Source organism: Cebidichthys violaceus, unplaced genomic scaffold, assembly GCF_023349555.1.
Source record: "Cebidichthys violaceus isolate CVI_PGR_0920_01 unplaced genomic scaffold, fCebVio1.0.p SCAF_10, whole genome shotgun sequence".
In the NCBI taxonomy this organism is placed as follows: Eukaryota; Metazoa; Chordata; class Actinopteri; order Perciformes; family Stichaeidae; genus Cebidichthys; species Cebidichthys violaceus.
Genome location: NW_027176263.1, coordinates 2749411 through 2761877, shown reverse-complemented (window position 1 = coordinate 2761877; position 12467 = coordinate 2749411). Strand labels below are relative to the sequence as shown.

Genomic DNA, 12467 nt, shown 5'->3' with positions numbered 1-12467 from the left:
TAAAGTATTTCAAACTTAAATTTTATTTACTAGCTTGTTTTTCAGAGATTTTAGCCTGCGAATGGAACTTTGGTTATTATCTAGCACCTTTCAGAAACAAGTCTTAAACAAGACTTAAAATCAAGAAAATGCATAGAATGAAATAGAAGTATGTTAAACACTTAGATTTAATCAAATTAATTAAAAGTGTAAATGTGATTAAAGCACAGAGACACAGAATTAAAACAAAGTACACTATTCAGTTATTTATTATAAGACTTTTTACAGCTTCTCCCTCAGATTTGTCTCTTCCTGCACATAGTTTCTATGTAGCTTAAGCAGATTTTGACATTACAACTGTGTTAAATTTACAATGTCTGTAAATGCAACTCATAGCGAAGATGTGCAAACAGGAAGTGAGGCATTGTTTAAAAGTTTAATTTACAGTGCGTGTTTGCAAAAAGTGTCAGAATAGGTTATAGACCACATCATTTAGTACTCTGAAGCAACATCATCAGTGTGTGTTGCTTGCTGTAACAGCAGTAGTTGCAGTGGCGCACACACACACACACACACACACACACACACACACACACACACACACACACACTGTGATATGGACATAATATGAACTTTGAATGTGATTCTTGAATAATTTGCCTTCAGTTGAGCGCAGAAGAATCTCTTTCCTCCTTCTGCGTCTCCTCCTCTGTAATGTTTTAATAATATTTCAGCCCACTGGCTTGTTCCACTCTCCCAGTTCAACTATAATGGTTTCATCACTGACTCTAATCCCACTGGGTGCTGAAGTGCTGCTTTGTTAAATAAGGTGGAGGGGGAGGCTGGTAATAGAAATGCAGTATAATTGTTCTGAGCCAGAGTGGGTGAAACATTTGTCTTATTTTACTGCATATACACTGGAGCCAGTCAGTAGCAATTTTACAATCCAAGCTGGAGAGTTTGTCTTTACACTCAAAAAGAGAATAGGAAGGCTTCCACTTTATGTTATTTTATTTGAATGTAAATGCTATCTTGTACTAAATTCTAAATTCTTGATCCCCTAATTTTCATACACATATAAACACACACACACACACACACACACACACACACACACACAAGCAATATCTGTCCAGTAAGATGCTCTTGTAGTGAATACATTACACATACTGAGGACCCATCTGGGAGAATAGATGTTGGCAGCGTTCCCACAACTATAACTGCACAGCAGAGGGTACAGATGGGGCACTCTATACACACACACACACACACACACACACACACTTGCCAAAAACCTCACTGCAAGTTTCAGTAGGGAAGTACTGTTCACACACAAGTATATAAACAGACTCACACACCAAGCAAGCAAACCAAAGCACACTGCTGTCTTTTTGCATGCACTGCCTGGAAGTGAGCAGATGCAGCGATTAAGGAATCTGTCACTCAGGAATCAGTAGACTGTTTTACTTGTGCTCTCAGAGGGCAGCTGCATGCCAGCGGTGACCTGCAAAAACATTGTGGCCCGTGTTGAGTTAACCTCAGAAGTCATTTATTACAAAGCACTTGTGGTCTCTTAACTAATACAGTACTGTCCTTGGAGAGACACAGAAGACTTTCAGATAAAATGTGGCGTGTTTTTTAAGTGATTTTGACATTGCTGTATCAATAACCTCTTCTCATGAAGTGCTACTGATTTAGTGCGTAAAGTAAAGTAAAAGTGCACTAAAAATCTCAACCACAGCTTGAGGATGTGATGAAGAAAACAACATGTATCTCATTCATGCAGAAAGCACTACATCAATCGGGACAAAATGTTTTGAGAGAAATGGATCATATCAGTGCTTTGTCATACATGAATGGCATTCTTTTTTGTTGTTGCAGTTTTAGACCTTTATGTGATAGTTGACATTGTAGTGTTGGACAGGAAACATGGGGGGCATCATATTGAACTATGGTCCTGAGCTGGAATTGAAGCAGAGACGTTGGGACTTATGTAGTATGTGCCTTATCTGTGCTCTGTGTTTTGAATAATATTACATTTATGAGTAATGAAACAAAATATGAAAGTTTATAATGATGGTTCGTGACTTTCATGTCTGCATTGTGTCTCTCCATCTAATTCAAGCCCCCCTAACTGGCCCTTAGTCACTATATGCAGAGGAAGGAGAACAGGAGTGTGATTAACATTGTTGTTGTGTTTTAATAAAATGTATCAAATACTATATTGTATTAGTTAGTATATGTTATAGCATTTGGGTCTATACAGTATTTATAGAATAGTTTGATATGTATAAGTATGAAGCTAGAGCTCGCAGGTGGTTAGCTTAGCATAATGACAGAAATCCGTGGGAAACGCACTCAAAAACTCAAGAATATACCCACCAACAACTATAAACATTACTATTTTATAGTAGTAGTTTTATATGTAGTTTTATACATTCACACTATGTAAGCTCAAGTATTTCTTTAAAGCTTTGTAAATGTTCCATTACACAGGCGTGAAATAACTTAATAACTGCCTTTGTCAAGAGCTTTATGTGCTTTGCAATATTCATGATCCCTTGCTGTAGGTAATAGCCCTGTACGAAACAATGTAAAGGTTCACATGCCAGCTCAAACTGTGGACGAGTTATTTAACTAATTAACGTAACACAAGAACCCCTTTCCTCACTTTTTCCACTCCATGTAAACTTGCTCTCAGCTTGTGTTCCTGTTGCTTAACAGTTGGCTGTGATTCCGTCTCATTTTTCCAGCAGCGTCTCCAGCCAAGCCTGCTGCTGGGCCTGCTTCGCTCAAGTAATGAGATTAATGCATGAGGAGTGCTTTAACCTTGAATTAAGCATCCAGGTCTCACTGCAGCTCGCTCCAATAAAAATGTTGCATGGAAATTCATGGCTATGCTAATCAGGCTGAGTTAGGGCAAATCAGTTAGCGGGTTGTGAATTAAACCTGTTATTTAACAGCCGCAGTTCTGGGTTCCTCAGCAGCTGTCAGTCTACTTTATGGTCCTGCCGGCTTCCACTTCAACCTTGTTTGCGTATAGTTTAAATGAATGGACTGTGACAAAAACCAGCTTTGGCAAGCAGTCATTATAAACACACAGACAAGCACTCATATTTTAGTGCACGCATAAACAATCAATTTGCATTTAGATGAAGAAAAGCGGACATGAACTTAGGACCAGGGAAATGGGAGGCAGTGAGAGCTCTCTTAATCAGGTTTCTCATACACAGTGTGGTGGAAAAACCAGCGAATGCAGATTTCCAGTTTGCTTCCATCTCTAATGCCTCTAATGATTGTTGAGGGAATATTGATGCAATAAGACAGCGATGATGATGCCTCCTCCTCTCTAATGTCCCTCAGGTGCTGAATGAGGCAGTAGGGGCCATGATGTACCACACCATCACCCTGACCAGAGAGGACTTGGAGAAGTTCAAGGCGCTGCGCATCATCATCCGCATCGGCAGCGGCTACGACAACATCGACATCAAGGCTGCCGGGGAGCTCGGTGAGGCTGAGGGACAGATGCAGACGAACGAGGAGGGAGATAGATGTACAAAGTCAGGTTGCTCAGAAGCAGACAGTAATCATATGCTGAGAATAATGAACAAGGTTAGGTCCTATCTGCCCATATGGCTCATCATTCTCTGCCGCATGAGGAAAAAATACAGAATAAATCAACAAAAATAATGCATTATGGATAAGGATAGTGCACTGTTGGATGGGAGCCAAACCAAACTCTGCTTGCTTTATTGACTTAACATAAATAACATATGTAACAGGAATTATTACATACTGTTAACAGAATATGTAATGCTGATTGCATATGCAGAGCAGATGCTCCAACTGATATGAAACTCGCCCTAATATTCCCATTTGGCCCCTTCAGCATATGTTTGGTATGAGAGCAGGATTTAGTGTGATATCCTAATTATTGCCGTTTGTGGTAATACATCTTAGTGCGCTGACATGGATTTTTTGAGGAATGCACTTTTCATGGGCATAATTAGCAGTTATAATTATCCTCTTATCCTTCACAGTTCTGTTTTATACACAGTGCATTTTTATTTTTTAGAGGGTCATAAAGAAAAGAAATGTCCTGCCAATTATTTTGTGAAATAATAAACTACAGATGAATCTCTCTCAAAACAGCTACAGTAATTCTAACCGACTATTATAACTAATCTGTGAAGCAATTATGTTGCTAGTCATTTGAAGGATCTATGTCATTGTTTCTTCATTTTTCTCTGCTATCTGACCTTTTTCCAGGCATCGCGGTGTGTAATATTCCCTCGGCGGCTGTAGAAGAGACGGCAGACTCAACGCTTTGTCACATCCTCAACCTGTATCGGCGAAACACGTGGCTGTACCAGGCTCTCCGGGAGGGCACGCGGGTCCAGAGCGTGGAGCAGATCCGGGAGGTGGCGTCGGGGGCGGCCAGGATCCGAGGAGAGACGCTTGGCCTCATCGGATTTGGTGAGCTCCTTCTTTCTTTTAAGTACTGGATTCTTTCTTTACATTGACAGCAACTGTATGTAATCAGTAACTGTATGACTGCGAATATGCCCTGCAGGGACAGCTTCTTTTAGCCAGATCAAAATGTATCTTATTTTATCTGCCTTTGTCACTTTGTGAGATGAAATGTTCTTCAGTGGAGCTTCCTTTTTTAAAGGCAGCTCTTCCATTCCTGGTATCAGTTAGGAGCACTAATTATACCTTTTGTTGTGTTTTTACTGGTTGTCAATTTGGTTAACCCAGTTTACTTAATTTTTTTTTGGGAACTCATCAGGGCTGCAAAATACTACTTTCATTATCAACTAATCTACAAACCTGCTGGCGGCTCTGCCGAGCTGGATGTAAGCCCGGTGATGCTTTTGAGCTCATTGCTAACATCATAATGACAACAAGCTCACAATGACAATGCTAACATGATGTTTAGCAGGTAAACGCTGATGTTTACCATGTAAAACCAAGTTATTGTGGTGGGTTAGCTTGCTAACATTTGCTAACTAGAATTTAACTCAAATGTACTCAAAGTACATTAAAAACAGTTATTAGTATTTTGTGTATTTGGTTATAAACCTCTAAAAAGAATTGGATGAATACAAATTTGAATGTGATGAGGAATGTTTTGAATTATCAAATGTTCAATTAATCAATAATCACATTAATTGTGTTTATGTGTGCACTAAAATATGAGTGGCTGGATACAGTATAAACACTTAGTCCGTGCTTTCTTATCATCCATCAGGTCGCTCAGGCCAGGCGGTGGCGATGCGGGCCAAAGCGTTCGGCTTTAACGTGATCTTCTACGACCCCTACCTCCAGGACGGCTTGGAGCGCTCTCTGGGCGTTCAGCGAGTCTACACGCTCCAGGACCTGCTCTACCAGAGCGACTGTGTCTCCCTGCACTGCAACCTGAACGAACACAACCACCACCTCATCAACGACTTCACCATCAAACAGGTAGGGAGGGCCTTTAGTGCGGGAGAAAGAAGTGAATTGTATATCTTAACCTTTATTGATAAAAGATAAAGACATGGTGGGAAGATTCACTGCAATGTAATCTTTTCAAGGTCCATGATATGTTTATGCAGCACACCACACCTATTGTGGGTCGCAAACAAAGCAGTCAGCAGGCATGCAAGTTAACCAGCCTTGGAGAATCAGCAGCTAAAGTAACCACAGCATGCACTTTAACCCCCATCGCTTTGGGATCACATGATAAATACAAGAAACACTCTTGAGTTGTCCTCTTTCTCTTCTCCTGATCACTGCTGCCACCTGGAGGGCATACATTTAGCTGCTGGCTGTGTTAAATTCAGTGGTTTAATAACTATTTGAAGCATGTACAGCCGCTTTAACCGACAGCTGCTTCCAAATGGAATATGTTTTCACTTCAAGTGTTATTATCTTTCGAAAGAAAATCAAGTTAAAGACAACATATGTTTGTCTGCATCATCGCTTACATGCTAGTTTCTTGTATACAGGGAACAAGAGCTTCTGTGAATATGAAGGGATTAGTGTCATCTAAATGCCCGCTTTCTTTGAAAAGCTTTTTGTTACCTTGTCGGTCTTTATTTGAAAAGCATTTGTTTCCCCCCGTGTTGGGTTTTTAGAAAATGTCTTCCCACGCAGCATTGAGTCAACGACAACACCTCTAGGGGTGCAATCTCAAAGCCACACATGTTGATTGCAGAAATTATTATTGAGAGAATAAAATGTTTTGCTGTGTCTGTAGATGCGTCAAGGTGCTTTTCTGGTCAACTCGGCCCGAGGAGGTCTGGTGGATGAGAAAGCTTTGGCTCAGGCCCTGAAAGAAGGCCGGATACGGGGAGCCGCCTTGGACGTCCACGAGTCAGAGCCTTTCAGGTGTTTATGATCACATCTTTTTTGTGAAAAAAACGGCTTTTGTTCATTGAATCAATTCACTGTTTAGAAATGGTTTAACTTGGGTGTTCAGGACAAGAATCTCCAACATGTATAAGGACAATAGTAAATGTTAATACTCCCTAATAAGGGACATAGATGATTTTATCAAGAAAATTGGTTACAAGAAATGTTTCCTCTTGCATCTCTTATTTACGTTGTTTCTCTTTTCTGTCATACATCTGCTGTTGAACAGTTTTTCCCAAGGTCCTCTGAAAGACGCCCCCAACTTGATCTGCACACCCCACACCGCCTGGTACAGCGAGCAGGCATCACTGGAGATGAGAGAGGCCGCCGCCACAGAAATACGGAGAGCCATCACTGGTATGGAGACGTCCCTGAATGCATTCCCACACTCACAGATTTTGGTTTCTCTGCTCACCGATGTTTGCTCTTGCCCCGACACAGGCCGTATTCCTGACAGCCTCCGAAACTGCATCAACAAGGAGTTCTTTGTTACCTCTGCACCGTGGGGGATGATGGAGCAGCAGCAGCCTCAAGTTCACCCTGAGATGAATGGTGCCACCTACAGGTAGGAGGGGGATTTATGTGAATGAACCCAGCAGGCTACTCGCATCGCGCAGAGATCACCTGTTTCACATCAACACCTGCAGTAAATGAGGCTTAACACACGCTGGAGGGGTAGTCTAGATGTTCACATGATGTATGTTTGCCACAATTCTGACTTTCTGTTCCTGAATATTAGGCTGGGTCCTAGTTTTTGTGGCGCAATTATACATAGAAGTTGGCCCAAATGAATTAATCCCTTGTTGAGTTTAGGCTCTTCGTTTCTCAGTCTCTATATTGTCTCAACCAGAATGAACTGCTTCTCTCACACAGCCGAGTGAACCAAACCATGGTACAGGCCATAGCAACGGGGGGAATGCAGGACAAATTATATACCTAATTCTCAACCAGGTAAATGAATACTACAACTGCTGGCCCACAGGCCAGAGCAAATGAACAACATCATTGATAAAAAAAACAACAAATCCCATTGAAATCTGTAGTCCTTTTTCTGCTTCACACTCACATGTCCTGTAACTGTACCCACTGTACCCAGCATCTCATTAATTCCCCAAACCCCCCACCCCCACCCTGAAACAGAAACACAGCTCACCGAATCACTCTAATGTTGGACATTTTGAAACAAGTGTTCATGCATTTACAGCTACATCTGGAAATCAAAAGTAGAAATAAGTACGAAGTGTGATCAAAAGAGTGCAATTACCTTTTTTTGTGAAAGTAGAGGAATAGGAAATAGAGTTATGTCATTGAGGGAAGGAACAACTCTGCAACAAACCTGGAATATCAGTTGTTTTATTTGCTATAAGAGTCCCCCCTACACTGTTCCTTTCAGTTCCCTGTAATGAAGGATCAGTTCACCCAAATTAGGGGGAAAAAAACACACACAAAAACAACTCTCTTACTCGGGACACTACTTCTAGGAAGAGATGTTGCTGATTAATTGTTTTCATGTATTTTGTCAATACCGTGAAACCGATCTCAGAACTGACGGCGATAAGCCTCTGGGGGCGAGTTGCTATATTGCTGGGGTTCCGGTGTAGCCAGCGGCCAAGACTTCCTTTTCCTGTTCGTTGTTTACACTCCGATTAGCATCTTGAGATGCGAGACTGAAGTGTTGTTTAAAGACGACTTGTACACCCAGATTGTTTCACAAGGAGCCAGTTTCCAAGCTAATTTTAAACCAATAAAAAGCTAAATCATCGTCAGACGATAGCCGATGGGTTCTAAGATTGCATTTCGGCCAAAGCCTTCCGCCTCTTTTGCTCTCCACACACACTGTTTGTATGCATTCAACCTAAGCCTGTTTGAACGTAATTAGTCACTACTACACAGACTACTCACGGACACCAGAATGCTAAAGATGCCAACATATTGTCCCATTTCCTTCCAGATTGTGCTTATGAATGCAGCATATGTTTACAGAGATTACCACGAAACAAACAAATGTTCAATTGACTCTGTTGTAATGAACAGCAGAAATAAAACCTGAGCAGATTAAACCACAACTATCCGTAAGGCTAAACGCCATATGGGAGAAAGTGAGAAACATTTTTTAATTTGGGTGAATGACCCTTTTAAATCCCCCCATACACCAGATTAAGACCTCTAACATTCTCATGTATTGCCTCCGCGCTGCAACGCTCCTTGTCATGTTTAACTTTGCACCATTTCTCAATATTTTTTGTTTCATAGAGGTGATGATGCTTAGTGAGTCCACTAAAACTAAGTAGTTTTGCTTGTCTTTAACATTTTAAGTTACACAGTTTTTCCTATTTCATGTGTTGATTCTGTATTTTTTAATTAGCAATTACTGTAAAATCCAACTTCAGACAGTAATGATTAGGACAACAAATATCAGTTCAGCTGTGTGGTGGGTAAAAAAGTGTAACTGATGAATCAGCCACTGAGCAGCAGCAGATGTTTTCCAGGATTTGTATTTGCCCTTTTGGAAAATAGAAAGAGTTACTTTTAGTTAAACAGCTTTCCTTTGCTCTTTATCACGCCTGCTAATCATCTCCTTTCCTTCTCCAGATTCCCTCCTGGTGTGGTGGGTGTCGCCCCTGGCGGGATTCCCGGACCTATGGAGGGGTTGGTGCCTGGGGGAGTGCCCATCGCCCACACCCTGCCCCCCGGTATCCATCCGTCACAGGCCACCTCCCCCAACCAACCCTCCAAACATGGTGACCACATGAGAGAGCACATGACCGAGCCGTAGGGCTGCTGATGTAACAGAGCAGGCGGCTAAAACCGACGTAAACACACAAAAAAAAACTGCAACTCAACCATCCAAGTGTACGCTTGACTTCAGCCATCTGAACCTACCAGCAGACCGCCTGCCGGGCAACGTTTCACACGTTTTCTTTTTTGTATGAAACCACTACGCCCAAGTGAGGACAGTGGATGTTATTACACACATGAGCTGCCACACCGAGATGAGACTGACCATCAAACTCATGCGCCGAAGATCTGAAACTTTTCCTCCCACATATGTTTTTGTTCTACGTTGATTTAAGTGATTCTGTTTTTATCCTTATTTTGGAGTATATTTTAAGGGGAGAGTCCTCCTGACTTCTGGGACATGTTGACTTTTCCACGTGCAGGATGGAAATCTGACCCACACTCCTTTTGTTTAAAGGAAGAGCTTGAAGGGACAGTGACTTCATAAACAATTCGTCAAGCCTCCGTTTCCCCTCCTCCCTTCGTCAATTAACACCCATTTCAGCGCAAACATGTCTGTTACTATATATTTTTTTTACTTTCCTCTGTTTATCCTATATTCTGTGTTTCTGTTGCAAGTGAATATTTGTTTTTCTTTTCTTCAGTGGGTGAAAATGAATGGATTTATGTTTAGCAGATAACAAAAGTCAGCTGATGACAACAGCAGCGTCTGCCGTCTCCAACAGAAACCTGGACTCCATCATTGCTCATCTACTTGTCGTGGTTGGTGGCCCCTGAATGTAGAGACGAGATGCAGAGCAGTAGATCCGGTTTCCAGTTCCAGGAAGAATATTTCGGCTTATGAGGTAAAAATTATACTTTTAAACCCCCCAAAAAAGAGGAAAAAACCGACTGTCATTTGTGGTTTGATACTGTACATTTAGTCACATCAATTAAATATTGCTGATAAGACTTTTCCAACTCTGCTGAACTGAGGTACATACAATATTTGGTTATTGTCATGAACAGTGTCCCAAATCCTATCTATTTGCATCCAAAGGACCTACAACACAGTACATTGCAGCACCAGCTAGCGAGTTAGGAAAAACAAAAACAGTAAATCTCCTACTGACTCAGGAAAAAATGATTAACCTTCAAATATGTCCAAATCTAAACAGAAAGAGAAAAAAACTGGATTATTGCTTTTCATGTCTCCACCTCTTTCTCCATTGTGATATTTTTTATATATCAAATGTATGGTTTTTTTTGATGTTCAAGGTTTTCAGTCCTGTCAGATTTGTATTGCCTTGTTAAATGTTCTTATAATCATAGTCTTATGTGAACGACCCCACCTTCTCCTCTTTATAGTTTCTTCCGCTTTTTTTCTGCTCTAATAAAAGCCAGCTGTGGCTCTCAGAGGCATCGTGCCCTCTGTGAACAACAGCAGCCACATCCATCCCTTTTAGCCCAGTGGAGTTAGCAAGAGACAGCTGCTAGCAGATGATTTGGTTTTTAGTGTGAGTGTTTGTATTTGTTTCTTGTACAAGGTGAACATATAGCATACAGTGCAGCTGGAAACAATAAATAAAACTTACTGTTCTGATTGATGATTGGCTCTGTGGAACATTTGTGGGATATTCATTTTTTTTCAGTTATTTAAAAGATGCTTAAAAATCCTCTAAAAGGGGTTTTCAAAGTCTGACGCTGTCAATGTCAGTTATGTCAAAAAATATTTATTGTGCAACAAACATAAAAAAAGTTCATAATAATGGATTTTGTCACTCCTATTATTCTTTCTTACTTCTATTTGGTAGATAATCATGCTTTAACTTTTGAAAATACCCATAGTTCTTGTTAACCGGAAGTGTATTTCATAATTCATGCTGAGTTACTTGAGCCCTGTTTTTTTTGCCTATAATTGTTAACAATTTGGCAAATTGGCATCAAAAGTATGATGATTAGCTATTAGCAGTTCCTGTTTGCAATGTACCCATGAATATACAGACAACCATCACTGGATAACTTTGATACTGTAGAAATCAAATAAATGTGCTGATTCTGAAGTTGTGTAGTTAAAAGATGAGTCTTTTTTTCTATTATTCTAAGCAGATTTATGAACATTCATTGGGATGCACGTTGGAGATAATGATATCCCTGGAAAGTGTAAGTCATACCTAGCCTAAAAATGTGTGTATCATGTTTGTGGATGCAGATTTAACAAAGAGGAGAAGAAGTACATTTAAAACAACAATAACCAACTTACGGATGTTATTAGAAAGCCTCAAGTTTGAAAACCCCACTATGTGGAGGACTTAAGCTGCCTATATAATGAATACATGAATAACTTAATAAATAAACAAATTAAATACTTAAGAATGAAGTGTTGAAATAAAGGCCTAAATTATTACATTAATATGCAGGTTAATTTGAAATGTCTTTGACATTTTTTATACTATATATACAGTGACTTTTTATGACTTTTTTCATTTCATAGTATACTATGGCTTATTTATAACCTTTTATGTCGTACTATGACTTTTTGTGACATTGTTATGACAAACTATTCCATGACTTTTGTCAGATATTTTTCACACATTTTTCTGACACATTACTTTTATGACTATATGAAATTCTGTACTATGACTCGTATTGACATTGTTATGACATACTATACTTTGGCTTTTTTGACATACTGTACTATTACTTTTTCATAACTTTTTAATTAAGTCTTTTTTCAGAAATACTAGAATATGATATTTTTATGAATTACTTTACTGTAACTTTTATTACTTATTCTTATATGCTATACTGTTATTTTTACAGATTTATGAGAAAGTATATCATGTTTCTTTTTGTACTATAATCTGATTTTGTGATGATCTTTTTCTGACATACTGTAATATGACATTGTTATGAAAGGCTAAACTATGACTTTGTATGATATTTTTATGACATGCTATATACTATGACTTTTTAGGATATGTTTATGACAGTATATGCTTTTTTCATGAAATTTTCATTTCATGCTTTTATGTACATACTTTATGACATACTATACTATATACTTTTCTTTCTTTTTTATGTCATTCTTATAAAATAACCTGACTTTTTTCTGACTTTTTCTAACATTTCATGCTTTTAAGTACATACTTTATGACATACTATACTATATACTTTTCTGTCTTTTTTACGTCATTCTTATAAAATAACCTGACTTTTTTCTGACTTATTTGCGACATGCTATATCACTTTTTTTTTTACTTTTTTGACTTTTTTGACATTTTCCTGGTATTTTATTCTCAATTTACGATTACCTTTTTCTTACATTCTATAATGTGTGACTTTTTTATGACTTTGTATTACATACTATACTT

At 39.3% G+C, this 12467-nt stretch overlaps 1 protein-coding gene across 6 annotated transcripts in view; it reads left to right on the top strand.

Annotated features, from left to right (window-relative positions):
• ctbp2a (C-terminal binding protein 2a) overlaps positions 1 to 11156 on the top strand; it is a 61245-nt gene extending 50089 nt beyond the window's left edge. For 5 of the 6 annotated variants that reach the window (XM_068720693.1, XM_068720701.1, XM_068720685.1 and 2 more), the window contains 7 exons: positions 3343 to 3487; positions 4249 to 4455; positions 5231 to 5445; positions 6221 to 6351; positions 6605 to 6732; positions 6817 to 6940; positions 8968 to 11156. In XM_068720693.1, the coding sequence (XP_068576794.1) occupies positions 3343 to 3487; positions 4249 to 4455; positions 5231 to 5445; positions 6221 to 6351; positions 6605 to 6732; positions 6817 to 6940; positions 8968 to 9151 (1134 nt within the window). In that variant the 3' untranslated portion in view covers positions 9152 to 11156. Of the gene's footprint in view, positions 1 to 3342; positions 3488 to 4248; positions 4456 to 5230; positions 5446 to 6220; positions 6352 to 6604; positions 6733 to 6816; positions 6941 to 7248; positions 7327 to 8967 lie in introns of all 6 variants that reach the window. The other variant, XM_068720677.1, reaches the window with a different exon arrangement.
• Positions 11157 to 12467: the final 1311 nt, after the last annotated feature.